This window comes from Diabrotica undecimpunctata, chromosome 1, assembly GCF_040954645.1.
Source record: "Diabrotica undecimpunctata isolate CICGRU chromosome 1, icDiaUnde3, whole genome shotgun sequence".
Classification (NCBI taxonomy): Eukaryota; Metazoa; Arthropoda; class Insecta; order Coleoptera; family Chrysomelidae; genus Diabrotica; species Diabrotica undecimpunctata.
The window spans coordinates 5,287,348-5,314,412 of NC_092803.1; the positions used below are offsets into that span (position 1 = coordinate 5,287,348).

The 27,065-nt window shown below is 32.0% G+C and overlaps 1 protein-coding gene across 3 annotated transcripts in view; it reads left to right on the forward strand.

Annotated features, from left to right (window-relative positions):
- The first annotated feature begins 621 nt into the window (after positions 1 to 621).
- The window catches only part of XNP (ATRX chromatin remodeler XNP), a 77,772-nt gene continuing 51,328 nt past the window's right edge, over positions 622 to 27,065 (forward strand). The window contains exons 1-7 of one of the 3 annotated variants that reach the window (XM_072536174.1): positions 622 to 754; positions 1,456 to 1,818; positions 4,672 to 5,851; positions 17,991 to 18,155; positions 18,921 to 19,635; positions 22,327 to 22,604; positions 22,872 to 23,018. In XM_072536174.1, coding sequence (XP_072392275.1) covers positions 697 to 754; positions 1,456 to 1,818; positions 4,672 to 5,851; positions 17,991 to 18,155; positions 18,921 to 19,635; positions 22,327 to 22,604; positions 22,872 to 23,018 — 2,906 coding nt within the window. In that variant the 5' untranslated portion in view covers positions 622 to 696. The remainder of the gene's footprint in view (positions 755 to 1,455; positions 1,819 to 4,671; positions 5,852 to 17,990; positions 18,156 to 18,920; positions 19,636 to 22,326; positions 22,605 to 22,871; positions 23,019 to 27,065) is intronic. The other 2 variants (XM_072536180.1, XM_072536187.1) reach the window with 2 other exon arrangements.

A 27,065-nucleotide genomic window follows, 5' to 3' on the forward strand; every position in this document is an offset into this window, starting at 1 on the left:
ACTTTCTAGAGTACGTTATACGTCAAATATTGCTATTAGTTTCAAGTCGTTGTATATAAATTCATTTATTAACATAATCCAAACATGTATGAAACTAATAAAAAGTTAAAATAATTATTTTATCAACAATTTTCAATGGGTCATATAAAACAAAAGGAAAATTAAATAAATGGATCTTATAATTGTAAATTGTTTTCTCTGGTTTTATATTCTAGCAATGGAGGAAAGGAATAAAGTAACTTTAATGTATAATGTATAAATAAAAGGAAAAATAGCCATACAAAAAGTTGGCTTAACAATATAAATTATTCTACATCTACTGACAAATCTGCAACTAGTGCAACAATGGACTTCTATCGATATTTCGATTGATAGTGTTCAAAATAAATGTCATCGACAGGCTCCCACAATCGTAAAATTTTTGTGTGTTAGAAAAAATATAAATAATTAAGACTATATAAGCATAGCGACATTTTCATTTTATATTCTCAGTGTGTATAAACACAAAATAATTATTTTTCCTTCTTTGGTATATAAAACCCTCACCACAGAATGAAAGCAAATGAATTGTGTATTGACATTTGACTTAACATTGACACACCTGACGGTCGACACCGACAGTCAAAAAAAGCAGCTCTGCAAAATGGCGTTGATTTATAGAGGATGTTTGTTTTTATGAAATTTTTTCGAGAGTAAATGTTAAATATAAGTGCCAGTATAATACATGTGGATGCTTTTGAACTTAAACATATAGGTACGTACATGTAGCCTATATTCAGAGAATATTTTTGTTTTGGCGGGAAATATGTAAAAATGTATTGTTTTCAAATAGAAACATTTTGCTAAAATACAATCAGTTAATATTAAAAATCTTGGAGATCATTCACAATTGGCCTGTGTGAAGATAGAGTCAAATTAGTTTGACAGACCGAATTATTGGCGTTTGGCAATGTTGGAATTTACATTAAAAATGAAACATATGCAATCAAAATCAGTAAGATATATAAAAATAAATAATTTAGAACTACCAAAAAACAAAAAGTAAATAGTTTTAAAACAGTTTTTAAAATGTAAATAGTATAATTTCAGTATAAAGAATAGAGTTAAAAAGACATCTGGCAACTGGTGGTTGGAGTATTATGGCTCTATTGCCAAATCTATCGGCTGGTATATAAAAAAAATAATTAACTGCAATTAAAATGGAAAAAAACAAATATTTATTTGGTCGTGTTTTATGTAAATTAAAAAATTGCAGAATCAAAATAAGGAAATAAAAATGTACTTAAAAGCTCTCTTTGTATTTGAACTTAAAGGATATTATAACATACGTTCCAAGGACATGGCAACACTGAGAAGCCAATATTTCTTTCTGCCAGCTTCATTTGTAGCTATCTTCACCTAGACCAATTGTGAATGATGTCACTTGTCACTAAAAGGTCTGGTATGTTATTTTAGGTTGCTCTTTTGGTGATAACATGTCTAATGAAGAGGTAGTTTGTACTGTTTTAGAAGGTATAGCTAAAGTAAAAGACTACATTGATTATATTGATAAAGAAATATGTTTAAAGAAATCATCTGATGAGGAAACAAAGGAAGTCATAAACAAATTATTTATTCTTTCAAAAGCAGTTAAGGACAAATTTGATGATTATTACAACAATAAACAAAAACAGAGTGAAGAATCCCAGACTGATAAATCAGTGCCTAACAATGTTCCAAATGGATTAGACTCGAGTGTTTGCTTGGATAGTGATAGAACTATTGCAGAAGATAATATCCATGCAGACAATGCAGGTGACCAAAGTGCTTCTAATGGAAGTAAGTTTTTATTTATTTTTAGGGGTTTCTCCTTTTTACAGTAGTGAATATAGAATTTAATGAAATAGCTTGATAATAATACCGTACAGGTACAGTACAACACCATAACAAAAATCATATATATCATCAACAATAGTAATAGTAAAAGATAATTACAATAAAGAGAATTTTTAACTTTTGCTGTTATTTCTCATTCTGTGCAGATGACGCTATTTTTTGTGTTATCTGCATATTTTAAATGCTATCACAAAGGTCATTACATTCAGGCACACATTCTGAAATAAAACCCCTCAGGGAAAGTGTTTAAGGACATATTGAATTTATTTAAGTTTTAATAAGGTCCAACTGTAGATTATTTGCATAGTGTAGTTGATTTTGAATGTGAATAATCTTTGTGAATGTTAATTGTAATTATTTAAGTTAGCAGGAATGATAAATAGTTGATTTGATCTGATAAATCACATAGGAATGTAGAAATCAATTTATTCATTAAGTTATAATAGTTATCAATAAATAAGCAAAAAAAATAGTCAGTGAACCTCTAAAAATCATACGAAAAAGCTGAATTTTGCAGAGAATATTAATTTTGCAACCCTAAAAATGATGCAAAAAAGTTTACTTCTCCTATCCCCTGGCTTCTCTCTAAAACCCCTCCCTCATGGTGGTGGGAAAACTGAAAAAGTTTATTTACTAAGAATCTGTATGCAGTAGAAAAAATTTTTCAAATAAAAAATGTAGCTGAGATAACTTTCAACAAAAATATTTGAATGAATTGAATGTCAGATTCGATATCTTTTTGATCAGAGTTTCCTATTGATAAAATGTCTTTTAAAGGGAAAAAGTGCAGCTATCATATGTAATTTTTGTGTTTTGCCCAAATTAAGTCAGTTTCTGTAATGTTACTAAATAAATAAACTTTGTGTGAATGCCATTTTTTTACAATTCTTATGAGGTGAATAAAATTTATAACTTTCATTGACCAGGCTTTGGAATATCCATTGATGGAGCTTTATCTTCAAAATTTATAACATGGAATTTTGAGTTTTGGCAACAAATTAATATGAGGCATTTGAAATACGCCTAAGAACCGCTGAATTTAAAATTTCACATTTCAATAAAATCTTATTTTAACTTTTCATACTTTTAAATAACTGAATCTTTTTATCTTGAAATTTTTAATTTAAATATTCTTCTGAAACTATTTTCTTGTGGCATTTTAAAGTAATTAGTATTTTAATGAGAATAAGTCACAATTAAAAGTTAAAATAAGTTTATTGATGTTTGAATCTCTACTTTGGAAATAGTTCTCAAAATACAGAATAGAATAGAATAGAAAAAAGCTTTATTCTCAGGATTCACAAGTTACACACAAATATCAATTGGCAATAGAGAGAATGGTTTCAAGTATTCTGAGAATGATTTCCGAAGTGGAGATTGAAACATCCATAAACTTATTTTAACCTTCAATTGTGACCTTTTGCCTTTCCTGAACTCATTTTGGACATCTGGCAGTAAATGAAATGCTTCTAGATAGCTTGTTAGTCTTTCACAGAATGGCAGTTCAAACAACTTTGCAATCTGACTGGGTATACAAATCAAACGATATTTCTCATTACTTGGAGCACGTTCATTTTTACAAATTGGAAATCCCTTGGATTCCTTTATATTGGGACATTGGCCCGTCATAAAAGATTCGTTGATTAAATGTGAAAAGGGTTCACATAATATGTGACTGCAACATATAACCCTACCATTGATTTCATCTCTAAACCTACAGCATGTTTAGCTGTAGTCTTACTTATAAGTGACAGTACTTCTGCAGGTGTAGTGGGAGGATAAACAGTCTTGGAAATTTGATCAATTTTCATGAGATACTTTGGAGTTGAGTTATTATTTTTATTAATTTAATAGTTATTTATCAGGTTGGCTTTATCTTTAGTTTTTATATTTTCATTGTCATTTATTTTAATTGTATTTGCTAATGTAGGTTTATTTCTATTTTGATTATTATTGATGATTTTCCAACTTTCTTTTGTCATTTTGTTGCTATTTTCAATGCGTCCATTATTTCTTTGTTTTAAATACTGTTGTTTGATTTGTTGATATTGCTTTTTAAAAGTATTATATCGTTCTGTATAAAATCAACTATTTAACATTTTACATAATACATTCATTTCGCACAGCATATTATGCATTTCTTTGATGTGCTTAGGAAACTTACTTTTGCTGTACAGTTTGGCTGGTTTTTGTATTTTTGGAAAAATTGTGTTATAATGATATAAAAATGTTCCATAAAATGCTGATATTTTATCCTTGACAGTGATAGCTGAATAAGTTTCGTGCCAGGTTTCCCTAGATAATACATTTCGGAAAACATCCATATTAGATTCCATAAAATTATGTGTTTGAAAGGAATGATTACAGTTATGCATTAATGGGACAATGAAAGAGCCTATTTGATATGTATGATTAGAGAGAAATGAGTTAACTACTTCTATGTTATTTAAGTCCAAACTACTAAAAAAAATATTCAATACATGTTGTAGGTGTGTTTGTTATCCTGGTGGGAACATTAATGAAATGTTTAATGTTAAATTCAGCTAATAAATTTATTAGATCATTTCTGTTTTTAATTAGGAAGTTCAGATTAGCATCTCCACATATAAGAAACTCATTATCACTGATTATATTGTATTATTATGATCAATATACGATATTTAAGCTATATTTCATATTGTACTTTATATATTTACTGATATAAAGTGTAAACACTGATTAAAAAAATAATAATAAAATATCAGTCATGTTAATTTTTTGTGAATTTTTATGAAGTGATTTTTTTTGTTGTTTCAGTTTCCCCCAATGATATACCAGAACTCATGGATAGTCCGGAAGATGAAACTACAACTTCAGAAGAACCCACTAAAACAAATGACAAAAATAAAAAGAACCCACTAGAAACTGAGGCTGAGAAAAATGATAAACTAAGTGATACTTCTTCAAAGGAAACAGCAGTAGAAGAAACAACTGTGGGAAAAAATAACAAAAATAAAGAAAATCCTCTGACAACTCAAGAGGAAACAGCAGCAGAACAAACATCTGTGGAAAAAAATAAAAATAAAAAAAACAAAAATAAAGGTGATCCTCTGACAACTCAAGAGGAATCAGTAGTAGAAGAGACAACTGTGGAAAAAGATAACAAAAATAAAGAAGATTCTCCCACAACTCAAGAGGAAATAGCAGTAGAAGAGACAACTGCGAAAAAAGATAACAAAAGTAAAGAAGATTCTCTGACAACTCAAGAGGAATCAGTAGTAGAAGAGACAACTGTGGAAGAAGATTCTTTAGCAAGTGATGGTGCTGAAAAGGGCAATAGGACTGAAAAAGAAGATAATTCCAAAAGTGCAGATGTAAAAAGTGAGACCGAACCTCCAAGAATTCGATTAGTAGATTTAAATAAACTGATTGATCCCAATATACGAAGAAATGTGCAGTTTGATAGTTCTGTCATAGTCCTAAGCAGTTCCGATGAAGAAAATAGTGTTCCACAACTTACAAATACGAAAAACACTAAAACTAATTCTAAAAAACCAAGTGAAAATGTGGATAATAAATCAAAAGCTGACAAGAACTCTACTAAACGTAAAGATAAGAACAGCAAAGTTTCTGTAAATTTGGACAACGAAGCAGAAATTAAAATATCAGATTCTGAATCAGACAGTAGTAGTAGAAAATCAAAAAGACTAAAAGCAGTGGAAAAAGACAAAGTTTTAGCGAGAGAGGGTCTTAGGGCTAAATTCAAGAGACCATCAAAAGCAACGAACAAAAAATCTACAGCTGATAAGTCAGATGGTTCTTCTAGTGATTCTGATCATGGAAAATCAAAAACTTCTAAAAGAACTAATGTACAACTGAGATCCAGATCTAATGATGGGAAGCTGAACAGCAAAGTGTATGTTCCATTACCTTTATATGAGTGTCACAAGATGAAGGAGGTCTTTAACAGAAACAAAGAGAGTTTTGCAGTGTTAAGGTAGAATTGTTAGAATATTTTTTGTTGGGCTACTAACCAAAATATGTTTGTCCCTTAACTTCAATTAGCTTTTGAAACTATCTTTGTTGATGGACATCTTTTAGTTTAGTTTGTGGTGCAGACTTTGATCTATTAAGAATTGAGTAAATTTTCTATATGAGACAAAAATATGTAATGTGTAATGCTATATAGGTACACTCAGGTGCAAAAAAAAACGCAACAGAGAAAATTTTGGTCAAATTCAAAGTATTTCAGTTTTTTTATTTTTAGCCCTATTTTGATGATTTTTTAGCGCACTGTGTAAAAATTTATAAATTTTAATTTAGCATAGTGAGTTTTTTAATAAAATTTTGTATTTGACTTATTATATGGGGTTAATCGAAAGGTGGTTTTTTATCCTAACTTTGAAACATCCTGTGGAATAATTCCTTTAGCGGATTTTCATAAAACCTTGTTCTTCGGTTGCAACCAGGTCTTCTCAGTATTATGTTTTTTGTTTCATGTGAAAATATGGATTGGTTCATTTTTAGGAGCGAAATGACTGCCACCCACAATTTATGAATTATAATATTATTATCATTATCTTTTGTATTAATTTGTAATACGACGATGGGGGCTTTGGTGACTGATATCGAAGGAATGTCATAAAGACATCCCAGAAGCACTGTAAGCAAAGACATGATCTTGGATTTAATGAACAATGATAACAATAACAAAACATAAAAAAACAACTTAAATATAACTTAACCTAAGTACGCAAATAGCAAAGAAAAACTACTATAAAATAACTTAATACTTTGTATTGCCTCCCCTAGCCTCTACAACTGCCTGTACACGTCGGCTCATGCTGTCTATGAGGTTGCGAATATCATCCTGCTGGATGTTTCATTCTCATTCTAGTTCCCAAACGTGCTCTATTGGGTTCAGATCTGGCGATAACGCTGGCCAGTTCATTTTATTAATACCAACTTCCTCTAAATATTGCGTGACACACATTGCAGAGAGGGGTCGCGCATTATCTTCCATTAATAGAAAATCATCGTTGATATATTGAGAAAAGAGTACTATGTGATTCGCTAAAATTTCCTCAATATACCGGTGTGCAGTCTCTTTTGGGATATTCCTGCCGATACCAAAGTCCTAAATTCCAATGTAAATGTTCTTTGGAAAATTGTAGTCTAGCCACTCTGTGCCGTGGAAGTAATTTGGGCCCAGTTGCTGGTCTGCAACTTTGCAAACCAAATTCATGTAACCTTCGACGAACTGTAAATACACTTACATTATTGCCTCGATCCTCTTAAAGCTGATTTCTTGTTTGCACCGCTGTTAAATGACGATCCAGCAAAGCGTTCACTCGTATAAAACGATCATCTAAAGCGGTAGTTTTGCGCTTCCTGCCACTTCCCGCTTTACGCTTGTTTGTTCCAGTTCGTGTAAAACGTTCCACTACCCTTTGGATGGTAGAGCGATGAGTGTGTAGTACTCTAGCCACATATTCATAATTTTGCTCACCTTCAACCAGAGCAACGGCTTTCGCACAATCTTCGACACTAAGAATCATGATCAATCATAGATAAACAAAATGTAAGTGTCAATATGACATAATGATAATAGTCACCAAAGACACCTCGTCTTATAACAAAATAACTCCAAAATAATCATAATTAAAAAGTCCTAAATTGTGGGTGGCAAATTCATTTGGCTCTAAAAAATGAACCAAGGCATATTGTGACTTGAAACAAAAAACACAATGCTTAGGAGACATGGTTGCAAACGAAAAATAATGTTTTACGAAAATTCGCAAACAGAATTATTCCACAGGATGTTTCAAAGTTAGGATAATAAAACCACATTTTATTTAACCCCGTACAAAAAGGTCAAATATAAAATTTTATTAAAAAACTGACTATACCAATTTAAAATTTATAAATTTATACAGTGTGTTAAAAAAATCATCAAATTAGGACTAAAAATAAAAAAAATTAAATACTTTGAATTTGACCAAAATTTTCTCCATTGTGTTTTTTTTTGCTGAGTGTATTTGAAGAACATAAATGCTGATTTAGTTTTTAACTCAAAATCTACTCAAGATCTATTTTCGGGTGTTCTGTTCATTCTGGATCGTCATTTTTGTCAGCTTAATTGCAGTAGTTAACTAACAGTAAATCTTTCTCATTGTTGTATCAGATTACCCTTGGCTTTAACTCTTAAGAGTCACTGTATCCACAGCCAAATTTTCTATAGAGCTGTTAATCGAGCAAAAAGTTAATAACTATTGTAAACTATGATATATAAATATTCATCAAAAAAAGATAATTTTCTTCATTTTTTTTTCGGTATATTTGAGGTTACGTTAAAAATGTTATATAACAAAACTTTTATATTTTAAATTTATTGACAGGATGTCATATTTCTCCGAAAAGTAAAAAATTCAGCCCCCACCCACCACAACCGCTGAAAAGATACATACTTTTCAGCTATTTATTTTTCAGCTAAATAAATTTCATTTATTTTTATTTTGTATCCCTCCATCGCTTTCTATCATTAAACATTATATAATTTTTCACTTGAAGATCCTTTTTGTGTGAAGATCATCCAATTATGGGTTTGGTTTTAAAGTTTCTGGTGTTACTTCGCTGTTTCCGCTTCTTTTCTCCATTCTTCTCTCTCTTTGGTTGTCCTTTCTATATTTCTAATTTCCATATTCCTTAAGTCTTCTTCCACTTGTTGTCTCCATCTCAGTTTAGGTCTGCCTCTGATTCTCTTACCTGGTGGTATCCATTCTGTTCTAACTCTTAACGGATTGCTCTCCTCTCTTCTCATTATGTGTCCATACCAACTAATTCTTTGTGCCTTTATTGCTCCAACTATGTTCTCTTGACCAATCATTCTTGTATTTCGTGATTTGCATACACTTCGTTTTCCATCTTTAGTTGCAGTATTTTTCTGATAATCTTCACACAGCAGCTCAAAATAGATCAGTTGACGTTAGACCGGTCCAATTCCTAAGATTGGTCTAAGATTGTTTAAAGTCTAGAAAAAGTATATGTGTTTCTCTGTCGTACTCGTATGTTTTCTCTATCACTTTTTTTAGTGTAGTGTATGTATAGCGTCTATCGTGGGTATTCCTGTTCTAAAACTGTATGTACTGGTAATCCCCCACTTTAGAGATAACATTTTTAAATTAAAATTGAGCTAATTTGCGTGGTCTAATATTAATAGCATGTATCTGGGCATTGTTTAGGATTTCTTTTCTTTTATAGCATTATAAAAGTTGATTCAGCCATTCTTGGTATCAAAGATTAATATCAGTGGTATAATTCCTGATTTATATATGCTGTGGAACATATGTACCAAGACATTCTTCAATAAGATTAAGAATATTGCTTAGTTTGCCTGGGCTTGTCATTTTTCTTCTTTCGATGCATAATATTTAAACGTTGCTAATAATTGAATCCTTTTATGTACATTGAAGCTGTCATCTTTTTGTTGTAACTCTTAAATATCTTCACACTTTGTTTTATAAACCATAATGAGATTTATAAGAAACCTCATTTTGTATAACAAACCTACTTATATTAATTTTTGAAAAATCGGTTGCCTGTAAAGTCGGTTTTACGGGCGAAGATTTTACGTGACAACGTCTTTTTCTCGGTAGAATATTTATTGATATGAATATTATTAAATTGCACAATAGGAACAAGGAATTGAATGAAAATAAGAATTGCACAAATTTTAACTATAGAAATATATTTTGTTTACTAAAACATTGTACATGTAAACTTAAACTTAACTAATTTCTATTTGAGTGATTTTGTTGAGGATAGGACGATGATAGGAGAAATATGAAATGAAAGGAAGTGTTTCTGCTGTAATGTGTCTTGAACGCCAAGAACGCTCGAGAAAGACAGAGACACAAGCACGGAAGCACGCACCGATTCAACGCGCCTAATTCTCTAGTGCTGCGCGCACAGCGTACCGATCATGTTTGAGTGGGAGAGAGACGCAAGGCATTCGCCGGTCCGGCGGGCCTCTCTCTCGTTCGGTGACTCACTGTAACAGACGTGAGCGGGCGTTACACTTTTTCTTAAATGACTCCGAGCCACAACCTAATTTAAGACGTTGTCACGTCAAAATATTTAAATCGTATTCACATATCGTCATTGTAATTCACATTCGTTGTAACTCTGGAATGACAAACTTTACAGGAGCCAGCTGAAATATTATTGTTTAAAACATATTAAAAAAAATAATGTGGATCTAATATGTTTGCTAAAACATTAAATTTATACCTGGTTTAACTAGATATATGATGTTTCGAGACCTAATTTGGAGTTACTACAATACATCGTGAGGAATATTATAGTAAAATTCATGATACTACCTGTCTACAACTGACTTCAAATCTTGTAGGTCATCAAACCATCTTTTCTTAATCTTCATTCTTCCATTGTAAAGATTTGGGAAGATTCTCAACCAGCGTAGGAGAAACTTTAATGTCATTCCTTTGGAGAAGATCCTCCCAGTCATCCGAAAAGTTTAGTTTAAATTGAATTTTACCCTCTAAATCTAAAAAGAGATATCTTAATGCCCTTACATCCACAACACATGATGAACCAACACTCTTTCCGGGTTCAATCGATTTATAAAATAAGTGCTTATCAAAACATTTGAAGAAATCATTGTAAAGATATATATATATATATATATATATATATATATATATATATATATATATATATACATATATATATATATACATATATATATATATATATATATATATATATATATATATATATTCAGGGATTCTATCCCTCGTTCAACCGTTTCCATCTCTCTCTCTTGTCCCATTCTCCATCGTTTAGGCCTCTCTTACTCAAGGCGTCGTCTACTTCGTTCCTCCAGGATTTTCTGTGTCGTCCTCTTTCCCCCTTCCTATGGGGCTCCATTCGGTTATTCTCTTTATTCATCTGCTGTCGCTGGTTCTTCTTACATGTCCATACCACTTTAGTCTTTTTTGTTCTATATATGTTAGTATGTCTGTTTCTATTGATGTTCTTTGCTTTATTTCGTCATTACTTCTCCTATCCATTTTTGTTACTCTGCAGCATCTTTGCAGACATTCCATCTCTGTTGCTACTATCTTACTGCTTACTTTTTCTTCTTTATGATCCAATTTTCAGCCCCATATGTCATAATACTTCGCACTAATGTTTTGTAAATCTGTGTTTTTGTCTTCATATTTAGATGTGTATCATACTGAGTTAAGTTGTCGGATTGCTGTTCTTGTTTGTCCTAATCTTTGTATAATTTCTTCCTCTGTTGTTGCCTTTTTCGTGATGATAAACACCAAATATTTGAGTTTATCCTTTCCTTTGATTGTTACGTTGTCATCAATCTGTAGATCTTCTATGTCTTCTTCACTTGTAGATAGGTACTCTGTTTTTGCGAGGTTTAATATCTAGGCCAGCCTTGGTATATTCTTCTTGTAGCTTCTTCATCATGTAGCTGAGGTCGTCTTGGTCTTGCGCAATCACTACTTGATCGTCTGCAAAGCTTAACGTATATAGGTATTCGTTCCGTACCGGTACTCCCATGCCTTCGCATTTTCTTTTCCATGTAGTCAAAGCTTTCTCTAAGTATATTATAAATATGGTTGGAGATGTGGAACAACCCTACAGGAGCCATTTTGTTTTGGTGAAGTCTCCTATGATATTGTAAAGATACTTAACATTATAAGGTTGAGATTTTCTGGCTTCAAAGAACACGTTAACATAATCAGCTGGTACATTTAACTTATTTTGTAGGGTTCATTCGCTAGTAGAATATATGCAATCAGCTTCCATCTGAGTATGCCCAACCTCTGGGTATTTTTGTTCAATTACATCATTCTTACTAGAAGAGATATGTAATAGGGCATTGGAAACATTACAACTTCTATTTTGATATAGTTCATAACCATCACTGTAGAGCAGAATTTTTTCCTCCCACAAGAGAGCGGGGATAACACAAAATAAGAAATAATAATAGCAATTTCATTAGATGTTAAATCTCCTGTCAGTAGATGTTAAATCTCCTGTTTTATTCCAAAGGAACCATGCCCATCATTAGTTTTTAAATGACATAGCTAAATACAGCTAGCTTGGATTTATAGTGCATAGTAGACACTGTAGATTTTAGGGTAAGCAGAAGGTATTGAAGGTACATTGTACATGTTAAGTATTTTGTATCTCTCTTATCCTCGCCTTTCTTCATTCTAGCTTCTTCTTTGCTTAATATACAGGATTCATAATTACTTACATGAAAATTTCCGCACTTGTAAGACTTACATAGGTCCTTTTTTATTTAAACAGTCCTTAATTTAAGTGAGTTAAGATTTCTTCTGTCTTAGTTTCTTCCCAGTCCTTATCTTCATTCATCCAGTTCAAAGCTGTCCACTCGCGAATTGATAAAGTGTGTAAAAACATGTTTTTATAGAATCTAATATTATATGTCCCTTTTTTTAAATGATATTAATAAGGCCATGATATTTACTGATTATTAAGAACGCCATGACTCAGTAGGAAAGATTATCCACCAAGAACTAGCTGACAAACTGGGACTTCTCCAAACCGACCATCTTCGTTATTATCAATACGTCCCTGACAGAATGCTTGAAAATGTTATACTGGGACCGCACTGTACTCACAGACCAACCAGTGTCGCATAATAGACCAAATCTCATACTAGTTAATAAACTTACTAGGCAAACAACACGTATTAATGTGGCGATACCCAACACCAATAATTTACGTGTTAAATACAACGAAAAGATCGCCAAGTGCAGAGATCTAGAAATACAAATCAGGAGACAATGGAGAACGGAAAGTACCCAGACAGTACCTATTATTCTATCTATTGCTGGTGTTTTTCCCAAAAACCTCCTAGAGAACATAAAACAGCTGGGTCTAAATGAACATCTCTATAAGGCCATGCAAAAAGCTGTACTCCTCGCTACGTCCAGATGTGTACGAAAATTTTTGAGAGATACTCCAACATACCAAGTCACCTAGTGCTCGATAACACGGAAAGGGTCCCACCAGAGCTCAATCCTTTTGATACCGTAGGTATCTGGGATAAGTGAATTTTCCCCTTAGAGGGAGTGTGAGCCTTATAGCTAAATCTGGTTAGACCATTTCTATCTGCTTTGTTCACTTTCTTTCCTATCTCCAGCTCTGTCTATTAGAATCTTGTTGGTAAGAAATTTGACATACAACTTCTTGGCCTCCCACTCATGTTTCCAAAACTCATCAAAATTACTTTTTCTATCCTCTTCATTTAATAATTGCACATCGTACTTTGCTGTTATATTTTTGCAAAAACATCGAGACTTCGTTACTTTTTCTTTTCTTTCAACATCTTATTTCCAGACTTCTACTGTTTTCTTCTTCCCTTTGTATGGCTTTCCCAGTTTTCTAGTTTCTTTCAATTTACCAATTTCCTAGGTAGATGTTTTGACTTGGTGTCTTTTTGTCTGTTTCATTTTCTCATCTATTCGATTATTTATATGCTGCATCAGTAACAAAATTGGCATTAAGTTCTTCTAGGTTGTTAACAGTCTGCCTACTGGTATCTTGGTTCAGTGGAAGTGGAAATTACATACAACAGACAACGTTTAATAATTCTAATTTATTTTTTACACTATGCTTGGACTATAAGTAATTTTTTACTTCTGAACTAAAATTAAATTAGTTACTTGATTGTACTAACTGAACTAAATTATTAGTAATGCCATAGTTAACTAAATTATGCCGGATAGTTTCTGCTGCATCAAAAATTCGTTCCCTAATTCAGGTATGTTTCGATTTCATCTCGGTTATCATAAACTAACGATTTCAGATGTCCCCAAAAATAAAAATCCAGTACATTGCATTCGGGAATTCGCGGTGACCACAAAATGGGTCCATTCCTACTAATCCAACGACGAGGATAAGTGGTATCAAGAAGATTTTTAACAGATCTAGTAAAATGTGCTGGGGCTCGTTAGGGGTTAAGGGTTCTCGTTACCCCACATGTGGCAATTATGAAAATGTATACACACCATTTCTCGTGAAACATGCTTCATCCGCACATATGGAAATTCAGGTTCTCTGACGAGTTTTGAACACCTTCTTCTTCTTCGTGCCATATCAGAATTATCCGACGTTGGCGATCACCATTGCGAAGGCTTCTCGATCTTCTGCAATATGGAGTAATTGCCCTGCATTTGTTATTTGTGTCCATTCACGAATGTTTTTTAAACAAGAAACTTGTTTTCTTCCTACACCTCTACGGCCCTCTATTTTACCTTTAAAGATTAGTTGTAATATTTTATATCGACTTCCCCTGACTATATGTCCGAGATAAGACATTTTTCGATGTTTAACGGTCTTTAGCAGTTCTCTATCTTTGTTGACGCTCCTTAGTACTTCTTGATTCGTTTTCCTTGCTGTCCAAGGTATCTTCAGCATTCGTCTATGAACCCACATTTCCAATGCTTCAATTTTGTTGATGATCGATACTTTTAGCGTCCACACTTCTGCACTATACAAAAGTACGGACAAAACATAACACTTAACACTTACAAAATGTTAATCTTCGAGGAAGATCACCTTGTTATAAATCTTGTACTCTCTAATAGTAGTATGTATGTAGAAATTGTTTCTAAAATTTTCTATGAACAACGTCTTTCGACATTCCAACCATTTTAGCCACCGTTCGTGTACTTACATTTGGATTATTCTCCACAGCATCTAAAATGTCGTCTTCTACACTTCGACGAATACTTCTTGTTTCTCCGTTCTTTTTTTTTTTTTTCGTTACAACAGAACCCGTTTCTGATAATCTTTGAGAAACATTCACAGACAATTGAAGGGCTCGGGTGAAGATAATGGTAAGTCACATTTTTACAAATGTTCAGAAATTGAACTTAAAAGTTTACCGATTGATTGCTCTGTTGCATTGACATTTGTCATAGCAGTATTTTCACATGTATACTCGTTAATCTTCTAACTAGCTTATTTTAACTTCACCGCTGAAAACGAATTTTAAATTTACGAGTAAAACGATACTTTAAATAAAAAACACTGTAGATACCATTTTTTACGTTTATTGAATTGCACATAGGATATAAAAATGAAACAAATATACTAAAAAATGTTATTAGAAATAAACACAAGAAACAATAATAGAAATAAGAAAAACATTACAGGGACTTTGCAAATAATGACCTGTAAAACTCGTGATGAACATTGGGAATCCAATCCAGACACAAAAGTACATGTTCAAGTTTACTAGGTTCAATACCAAGCCGTGTAGCATATTTTTTCTGAAGATCTCGAATAAAATGTTCTTGTAGGATCCCAGTTCTTCCTCTTTTTTGAATTTGGTATGAATTAAACTCACCATTGTATGTATCAGCGATTTCGATTTGTTGAAAGTTCTCAGAAGAGAAGCGCATTCGCACAGCATTTCTAATACTACATGGATTAGCCGGTGTAGACTTGGGTTGTACAAAATAGTTTCTCATTTCAGACACTTTTAAAAAATCTTCTTGATTCATCTTGTAAACGATGAATGGATTTTTCTTTTGGCATGTTCTTAGTATGTTTTCCAACTCAGCTGGAGAATATACATATTGACAATGAGCTCGTACGTATTTTTCTACAACAGCAAAATCTCTGTCTGATGGTAACATTGTGTGTCCGACCTGTGGAAAAATATGTATTATTTCCTTAAAATTTCCCAGAGCTAGTAAACGAAGCCACACTCCAACCAAAGACCAGTTTTTATTTTGGCCGATGCAGTTATCAGAGAGACCTATTAACGTATGTCCTTTAATATTGTGCCTCTGGAAGTGTTTAAGCAGACAGCTTCCGATCTCGTCTGCACCTCTAGCAGCGGTTGACTCATCCCACAAATAAAAGTATCCCTGTGAAGGATACAACGAGTGTATACCCAAATTATAGGAAAACAGTTTCTTTTTATAAAATGTAGGACCAGTAGACAATTTGGGGGTTGGAAGTGCTTGTTGTAGGTCAAATGTTATTGCATATGTTTCATTGCTCTCTTGTGCTTTTTTTATTGCATTTTTGTCTTGTCCAGCTTTAGCCTTCCTGTGATGCAGTTCTTGCTTCAATTTTAACGCTTGAATTTGTTCGTCATTTCTTTGTATTGTAGCCTCTTTCATACTAACATAGATTGAATCACATATATGGCACGTATCGGATTTAGGTGATTTGAATTTAATATTAAAATCGTCAGTAAATACTCTTCGAAACTTATCAGCAGATACACATTCTTGATTTTGCGATAGACATTCCATTTTGTAAACTTCATAGCACTTCTCTATTGTATAGTCCATTGTCATAAAATACGTGTTACAGTTGTCATTTCGGGAATAGTGACTCTAATATTTTGGGAGTCTTTCAATAAATTCTTTAAGAAATAGAATGTTCTCATTAGAAATTTTTTTTTGTGATTTGCATGACGTCCTCTTTCATCCATTTTCGGCGTTAGTAAACCTTGTTTGATGTTTTTAGCAATATTCTCGACTCTACCCCTATTATGTTGTAGTCCATGAATATTTAGAAATGCTTTCTTACAAATTTGATACCTCGTGTTGCCTGTAGTTGTTATTAAATAATCGACAGAGTGACTCCTTCGGGAAGGCGACTCCTTTGGTTTGGTACTACGGGCCTTTGTCTTAATCTGTATGCATCCAAATAACTACTCATGTCTGCTGATACTACCTCAAAACATTTTCTTTTGCACAAACAATCTTCTCCCATCGAATTTTGTGGTATAACGTTTCCCTTTCCTCTTTTACAAGTATATGATTGACCACTGTTCCGTGTGTTTTGTTGTCGCTGATTAATATTACATCCTCGTTTCCTTTTTTTTCCTCGAACAGGGTTTTCTTTGTCAGGTTCATCAGATACTGCATTAGGATTGTGGTTGGATAACGGTGTAGGCCATATCTTACGATGTTTCTGCAAAAGAAATTGTACATTTGTACAAACAGAACATTTTTAGGCGCAAGAAAATTTCAGGCAAATGCTTTATAAATGCATTCATTTTTTCGAATCCTGAGAAAACTAATAAGTATTTTTGATAATTTAAACACATAATGAAAGATTACAGTATTACCGAGGGTTAAAAGTCCCTTAGAATAAGCGAAAAGTTTCTTCTGAATCAGATATTTAAAATTAAAATTCACACTAAATTTTCTCTTCTTTTTCACTCCCGTAACTTATTAAAATACACATTGTAGAAGTTTTCAAGGACTTTCGGCCCTCGCTCGTAATGTAGTCTTTCATTCTGGCTTTAAATTTCTCAAAAATACTTATTAGTTTTGTGAATATTCGAAAAAAATAAATGCATTTAAAAAGCATTAAATTGATGAAAACAATGGTAACTACTTGTGAATTGGTTATATTCGTTAGTCTCGTCATTATACGTAAAAAATGGTATCTACGCAATTACCATTATTTTCAAGCTAAATCAAGTTGGAGACAAATATTCAAAAACTTACCTTTTTCTTGCCAATATCTTCGTTGAAACTGTAGTCTGGATCTTTATCGCTATCATCGCATTCTGAACTACCATTTGTGTCACATATTTCTTGCAAATTTCGCTTATTTTGTTCACACAAAGACGTAAACAACTTATTGTTCGCCGCCATGATGACAAATACCATTATATTCGTCACGACGACTGTCAGTTATAATACCAGGATGTTAGGGTGCTACTGTAGCGTCATCTATTAAGATATCGATAAATCTTCACAAGGAATCTTCACCCTAGCCCTTCAATTCGAGTATTAGGAGTTTGCCTTTCGGGATACCAATGCACATAAATTTGGACAGCTAAATTCTCCATAAATAAACAACGTATCATGGTTCTCACAAATCGAAAACATTTTTGCGGTGACACCTAAACACGATTGTTATAATCTATCTCTTTACTAAAGTTGTGATTGTCTTTATATATATATATATATATATATATATATATATATATATATATATGGGTGTATGTGTGTTTATGTACCATGTATGTTGCCAGTGCCTAGTATTTCTTATTTTCACACCACTAATTCTAACAATAATGATTCTAGACATTCCCAAGTTGAACTGGTCACAAAGTCAGAACAAAGCGAGATCATCCAAAGATTTATAGAAGACTGTAGGCTTGACAGACTGTATGTACCGTTAGATCTGTATAAATGTGAAGACTTCAAAGCTGTTTATGAGAGAAACAATGAAAGTTATGTTGGTGGAAGGTATACATGTAAACTGAATAACTAAGTATTGAGTGTATCTTCAATGTTTTGTTTATGTTTTTTCATGTAAGTTTAATTATAATGCAGGGATTGCGATTATGTTGTTTGATACGATTTAATAAAATATAACGTTACATTTATATTTGCTTTATATTTTTCTTCAAAATTTCGAACATTGGATACCCAAACAAAGGTTTTTCGTTGCCGAAAAAAAGCAATAACGGTTTAGTTAGAGGAAAACGCGCTCATGGGAGGTAGCAACGGCAGGCGTGACATCTTATCGGTGTCATTCTTTGTATTTAAGAATTTTTGGTAGGGTCTATCTTATCTATCTCTTCGTCAAACCAATATGGAAGTTTTCTCCGATTCTGGAATTCTACAATCAGAGAATGTTAAGTTATTTAATTCTAATCATAAATTTGTAAACTTTGGTTCAGATTTTACTATCAAACGCTTTTGTCAACGTCAAAAAAATATATAACTGAAAATCCACTTTTTAATGCTTAGTCCATTATTCAAACCTTCAGTCTCTTTACATTTAATGGACTTAATAAACATAAGTCATAGACAAGTTTGTTTTGTCATATTTTATATAACGTACTCACTAAATACCATGGAAAACTTAGCTTATAGCTTAGAATGAACTAGCGAAGATATTGTCCAAACAATTAAAACTATCAGACCTTTTCCATCTAAGCGATATTAAATTCCTTTTTGATGTGTTAATGAAAGAGGTAAAATAATTGTTTTTAATTTGTGTTTTAGTTTTGAAAAGTTAAGGTTGCTTAGAAAATCAAAGCGAGGCCGCAAATCACCTGGCGATTCTTCAAGCGATACTGAGAAATCCAGAAAGAAAAAATCGAAAACCACTGTAAAATCAGACGATTCCCATGATGAAGGCGAATCTTCAAAAACGACCAGAAGTAAAAAATCAACCAAAGACCTAGATGCTGAGGTAAATGATGATAAATCGGGTAGTAAGAAATCTGGGAAAAAAGATAAGACCGATAATGATTCTGAGGAAGAAAATCAGTCAAATAAGGACAAAAAAACTGGAAAAGCCACTACCACTGACAAAAATGTGGAATCTGGCGAAGATAAATCTTCGAAGAAAAGTGTTAAAATAAGGGAAGACGACAGCGATTCCAGTACTCAAAGATCGAAAAGGAAAAAGAATAAAAATACAGTAAAAAGTGGCGAAGATTCCGATGAGGATATAGATACAAAGAAAAATAAGAATAATTCGAAAAATCAATCAGAAGACGACAAAACTATGAAGAAGGGAGGCAAAAACCAAAAAGCAACAGATGCAGAGGATGAGGAGGAATCTAAAAAGAAAACGAAAGCGAAAAAAGGATCAACCAATAATTCAGATGTGGAATCTGTCGACGGAGATAAGAAATCCCAGAAAGATGCAGACTCAGATTCACCTTCAGGCAGTTCTAAAAATGGCGACAAAAAGAAAAAAAATAAAAACTCAGTAAGTAAAGCATGTATTAGATTGATCTCAGTATAGCCATAGAAAAACCGAACACATAGAAGCGACACAACGGTCCAAAAGGCGTACCATTTTTGTATACGCATGCCCGATTCTGGTTGTGTAACTGTCAAAAACACGTGCTTATTCTTTAATTCTGGTTGGTTTCGATAGTCCGTAGGCGTCTATGGTAAATACTCGACACAACAAGTGCATTTGACCATTTATATAATTTATTTATAGTTATAGTTTATAGTTAAATATATAAGTTTATAGTTATAGTTTATAGTTAAAAGTTTAATTTATATTTAAAATGTCTGGATATATTTGTGCGATTCGCGGATGTTCATCTGTGACAGGAAAAGGAATAAGTTTATTTAGATTTCCTAAGAATAATAACAGGTAATTACTATTGCTTTGTAATTATTATTAGTTATTACATAATAGTATTGGTTTGACTTTCGAACAGTAAGCCGACGCCGACGTGTCTGTCCGAGCTATAAAAAATAAACTTTGGTCTGCCAAGGGATAGTTCAAAATGAAAACATTAAATTTGGTGTCAGTGCTATTTCTTTTATTGAAAGACGCAAGTCTCCGAAGGCTCAGGTCAAAAAATCAACAGATGGTAGCCCGGCGTCAGTGCGCTCGAAGACAACAATACGAATATAGTATTTTTAGGAAATAAAAATATATAGAGGGTTTTATACACGAGAATATTTTATTTAAGAGCGTAGGAGCAAAATTTCGGGCAAATGTTTTTTAAATGTATTCATTTTTTTTCGAATCCTGAAAAAACTAATAAGTATTTTTGAAAAATTTAAACGCAGAATGAAAGACCACATTATTACTGAGGGTCAAAAGTCCCCGAAAACTTCTATAATGTTTATTTTAATAAGTTACAGGGGTGAAAAAAAAAAGAGAAAATTTAGTGTGATTTTTAATTTCAAATATCTCATTCAAAAAAACTTTTTGTTTATTCTAAGGGACTTTCGGCCCTCGGTAATAATGTAATCTTTCATTCTGTGTTTAAATTTTTCAAAAATATTTGTTAGTTTTCTCAGGATTCCAAAAAAATGTTAAAAAGCATTGGCCCGAAATTTTGCGCCTACGCTCTTAAACGAAACAAAGACATTACTAAAATGCTCAAACTAAAAATTGTTGGAAACATAATTAGACCGATAATTGGGAAATCTTAAAATTACAATAGAACAAGACTTCAAAATTGCAAAAACATGGTTGCAAATAAACAAACTTACATTAAATTATGAAAAAACTAAATAGGTACTCATCTACTTTTTGCTATATACAAAAGTTGTCTGCCAATTTTTAATTCGTTAAATATAAATAAAAAAGATCAAATATATGGATCGAAGTACATAAAATATTTAGGAGTTTTAAATGGGAATTACAAATAAAAAATATTAAAACTTTATTTGTTGCATATCTCAATATTTAGTGACATTTTTGTGACTTGTGACTAAGATTAGATTTTGACAAAAGTTAAATATTTCATAACTTACAATATACTTAGAATATTCTAATACTCTTATAGTTGTAAGTAATAAAGTATTATTTATAAATACAGAAAAAGTTCTTTGTTTAAAATTTGTTCTGTTAAAAATTTGTAGTGCCAAAGTGTGGATAGAAGCTTGCAGACGAGAAGATTTGTTATTCAAAATGGATTCACTTTATAATAATTATAGGATTTGTGAACTGCATTTTGAAGATAATGTTATTGTAAAAGGAAATAAAAGAAAAACATTGGCGAATGACGCAGTACCTTCAATGATCTTTGTTATTTATATTTAACGAATTAAAAATTGGCAGACAACTTTTGTATAGGTATAGCAAAAAGTAGATGAGTACCTATTTAGTTTCTTCATAATTTAATGTAAGTTTGTTTATTTGCAACCATGTTTTTGCAATTTTGAAGTCTTGTTCTGTTGTAATTTTAAGATTTTTAGTAATTTATTTGTTTCGTTTAAGAGCGTAGGCGCAAAATTTCGGGCCAATCCTTTTTAAATACAATCATTTTTTTTGAATCCTGAGAAAACTAACAAATATTTTTGAAAAATTTAAACACAGAATGAAAGATTACATTATTACCGAGGGCCGAAAGTCCCTTAGAATAAACAAAAAGTTTTTTTGAATGAGATATTTGAAATTAAAAATTACATTAATTTTTCTCTTTTTTTTTCACCCCTGTAACTTATTAAAATAAACATTATAGGTGTTTTTAGGGACTTTCGGCCCTCAGTAATAATGTAGTCTTTCATTCTGCGTTTAAATTTTTCAAAAATACTTATTAGTTTTTTCAGGATTCGAAAAAAATGAATGCATTCAAAAAACATTGGCCCGAAATTTTGCGCCTACGCTCTTAAGAATTTATATTGTGTGATATGCCCACTGACTATTAATTTTCTGGTTGTTAGCTGTCATTGGCGGCTTGGCCACGTAACTTCAAAGGACTGTCGCTTCTCTGTGTTCGGTTGTTCTCTGGTATAGCATTAGAAAATCAATTGTTTCGTGGTATACCTAGTGATGTAAGAACAGAATATTCTCAAGAGAATATTTCTTTCCTAATAGTTGTAGCTCTCTTACAGATTGACAAACGCTGAACAAAAAAAAAACAAAAAAAGTCAGTGTCGATAAAATAGATATAAATTTTCTAACACTAATTTCTTTTCCTTTCAGGATGTATCTGAAGAATCAGAAGATGACGATAAAGTCAAAGAAAAAAACAACAAATCAGACGAGACCGATAGTGAAGAAAAGAAGTCGAAGAAGCATCTAATATCTAGTGATGAGTCCGACGCTGATACCAGTGTAAAGAAAGTAACAAATAAATTCTCCGACAGCGAACAATCGGATGAAGATGAGATGAAAAAGAAAACGATAACGTTGGATAGTTCTGATTCTGACGACGATTTTGCTGCAAAGCAGAAAGAAAAGACCAAAAAGGAATCAAGCAAGTATGTTTTTTCTCATACAGTTTATTAAATACATTTTTCAATCAAAACTGCAGAGATATTTGTATATACCTGCGAGAAACTCAAACAAATTTGACATTTAGACAAAAAATTAAACTGTTACAAAAATAAATGAGATTTTTAAACAAATAATGTGTGAAAATCGTCATGTAAAAGAGTTTTTAATTTGTTTCCAGTATGAACTTTTGTTGTTGTCAATTTTCATCTAACTGTTTTAAAATCTCCAATAAACTAATGTTTTTGTTACAGAAAGAAGAAAGTGAAAATCGTCCTTTCCGATTCAGACGATTCGGATACCGAGAAAAAGGCAAAGCGCCAGGTCAGCAATTCTGAAGAATCTGATAACTCAGATGCCAGTAAAAAGAGTAAAAAATCTTCAGATGAGGAAACCACAACGTAAGTAATAGATTTTATAAGTAATAGATAATAAGTATTGTGTATTGAATGATAATATAACAAAATTATTTTTTCCGTCGACCGTCCATTTATGATCAATTTTAACACCATCAAAATCATTGATTAATGACCCCCTATTAATGAATGATTTTCTATTAATGAACGATTTCATTATAGGCAACACGACATACATTGCTTGCATAAATTAATTAAACGCTCTGTGATTGGCAGTGACCTGTGGTGTAGGCAACCAAACATATACCTAACTCCACCAGAAGTGGCAGAAAGCTCAAATGAAATATCTTTAAGTTTACTGCCTGAAAAAAGCAGAGTGTTGTACGAAAAAACATACGCTGAATTTATTGCATGGTGTGACGAGAGAAAAATAATAAGATATTCAGAATCTGTATTGTTGACATATTTTTCAAACATTGCCGAAAAAGGACTAATAGCAAGTTTGTGGCCCAAATATTCGATGCTAAAATCAACCTTAAGTTTAAAATCAAACATTGATATATCTAAATATAATAAGTTAATTATGTTTATCAAGAAAAAAAGAACAGGTTATGTACCAAAGAAATCAAAAACACTTGAAAAAGAACAAGTCCAGAAATTCATCTCTGATGCTCCTAACGACGTGTTTCTAATGATAAAGGTAAACCAGTAAATTAAGTTTATATATTTAATACTCACATTTTATAACATTTCATTTTGTAGGTTGCATTGATTTTCGGAGTAACTGGTGCGTTAAGAAAGGACGAACTATTGAAATTAGAAACAAATAATGTTCAAGACTTGGGGTCAAAGTTTCTTGTCACAATAAAAGTATCAAAAACACACACAAATAGAATATTTACCATCGTAGATAACGAAGCAAATACCATTCTCAATACGATCAAAAACTATATTTCTTTAAGACCGCCACACACACCACATAAACGATTTTTCATTTTTTATAAAAATAACAGATGTTCCACACAGCCAGTTGGCATAAATACGTTTTCCAAAATTCCTTCCGTTATTGCTAAATTCTTAAAATTAGAGCACCCGCATCTCTACACTGGGCATTGTTTTAGACGTTCCTCTGCCTCAATACTGTGTGACAGTGGTGCAGACTTTTCAGCTATTTAAAGGCTACGTGGAAATCGTCTGCCGTAGCAGAAGGTTATATAGATAATTCTATGCAGAATAAACTTGAGACGGCTGAAAAACTCTTGGGACAAAATACTACTAAACCTTGTCAAAGTACTTTCTTCGGCACCACCGCTTCTTCTTCTATCACAGAATTTACACAGGTCCAAGAAGACTTAAATATAAATTTGTCAAAATACTATACAGCAGATAATCACTTATCAATACCTTCCTTTAATTTCAGTAATTGTACTATTTCGAATATTAATGTTTACAATAATAAAACTACCACTAAGGAAAATTAAACTTTGAATAAAGTTAATGAAAGCTGAAAAAATTGTTGTTTATCGTTAAGTAAATAAAAATTTAAACTAAGATATCTTTATTTCTGAAAAGTACGGTCGACGGAAAAGTTTTGTAACGAACTCGTGAATTAAAATGGCGATTAACAATCTCGAACATTAACGCGCTCGCTCCGCTCACGCTTTAAAATATCTCAATTGTTAATCGCCATTATTAATACACTTGTTGGTTAAATAACTATTTCCGTCGACCATCCATTTATGATTAAATTTAACACCCTCAAAATCATTGATTAATGACCCCTATTGAATGATTTTCTATTAATGAACGATTTTATTAGGCAACACAACATACATTGCTTGCATAAATTAATTTAACCACATTTAACGCTCTGTGATTGGCAGTTACCTGTGGTGTAGTCAACCAAACATACCTATTTATATTCCCACTAACAAATTAGTTAAAATGAAGTAGCCGCTGTAAGACTGTCTGTCATTGTATGTCATTATTTATCGTTAAGTAAATAAAAATTTAAACTAAGATATTTTTATTTCTGAAAAGTATGGTCGACGGAAAAGTTTTGTAACGAACTCGTGAATTAAAATGGCGATTAACAATCTCGAACATTAACGCACTCGCTTCGCTCGCGCGTTAATATATCTCAATTGTTAATCGCCCTTATTAATACACTTGTTGGTTAAATAACTATTAATCAATAAGTAACTAACAAGAAATATAAACCATAACAATATGCAATGAATGTATCAATAAATGTGATATGGAAATATCATATTTCCTTAATGGAATACAAGATTCCTGAAATTCCTACAAAATAATATGTTTTGTATAATAATATAAGATTATTTTTATTCAATAAATAACTCACAAAAACAGAAAGCAAAACAATATACAATTGATGTAAAAATTTTTAGATTGTTATATCAACAGTATTCTAAGCCAGGAATTTTTAATAAAACATTCCTAACTCCCGATTTTGGCGCGCAGTTATTAATAAGTAAAAGGTCATTTGTGTCAGTTACAAAGGTAAAATAGTAGGCTGTGAGAAAATGACAGTTTTCATATTATTAAACCGTAAACGGTAGGCTTTGAAAATTACAGTTTTCATATTATGACCTTTTTAATCGCGATCGCAGGAATTCTCCAAAATTGATTTTTTCATGTTGGGCTATATAAAGACCTTGTATACCACAAGCCTCTTACAACGCCAGATGATATGAAAAATAGAATAAGAGAAGCTTTGTATAAAATTGACTTAAAATGTTGAGAATTGTGGCTCGGTCATTTGAATATCGGTTACAAACTTGTATAGATGATGAAGGTGGACATTTTGAACATTTACTTTAGACATATTTCGTTAATATCACATTAATTGTTACATATTTTTTGTTAGTTATTTATTGAATAAAAATAATTTTGTTATATTATCACTCAATACTTATTTCTACTTACAAAAATTGAATGTATTCCCGAAATTTGAAGAAAACTAAACATATCTCGGAAAATAATGAGTTTAGGTATAGGGAATGCTATATAAAAATGAAAGAGTATCATAAATACAATATTTCTAAAAAATAATATACAGGGTGATTCATTTAAAAAATTGAGAAAATCGTAATTTCGTTTTGTAAATCACCCTGTATACAAATTTTAGTCAATGATTTCAATTAAACCTAATTTAAAAACTACAATATATTGTTTACCTTATATAAAATAAATAATCGTTTATGCATTACAGTAGAACCTCGATTATCCGGGCCAGCCCGGACCGAGCCTTCGCCGGATAATCGAAAACACGGATAATCCAAAGACCTCAATTTATTTTTTTAATAATTTATTTAGACAAATACATGTGTCAAACGAAGAGCAGAAACGTGATACGTACAACATACATGTAACAAAAAATAAAAGTACATACATATTATTATTTCTACATAATGTATATGCTATGAATAAACATTACATATTTAAAAAAGCTCTGTATAAAGAAAATAAAGTGTCCATTAAAATGGGAACAAGAATCATAGGAGACTTCACCACAACAAAAGGGCTCCTACAGGGTTGTTCCACATCTCCAACCCTATTCAAAATATACTTAGAGAAAGCCTTGACTACATGGAAAAGAAAATGCGAAGGCATGGGAGTACCGGTACGGAACGAATACCTATATACATTAAGTTTTGCAGACGATCGAGTAGTGATTGCACAAGACCAAGACGACCTCAGCTACATGATGAAGAAACTACAAGAAGAATATACCAAGGCTGGCCTAGATATTAACCTCGCGAAAACAGAGTACCTATCTACAAGTGAAGAAGACATAGAAGATCTACAGATTGATGACAACGTAACAATCAAAGGAAAGGATAAATTCAAATACCTGGGGTTTATAATCACGAAAAAGGCAACAACAGAGGAAGAAATTACACAAAGATTAGGACAAACAAGAACAGCAATCCGACAACTTAACTCAGTATGGTGGGATAGACACCTAAATATGAAGACAAAAACGCAGATTTATAAAACATTAGTGCGAAGTATTATGACATATGGGGCTGAAAATTGGATCATTAACAAGAAAACCAGCAGTAAGAT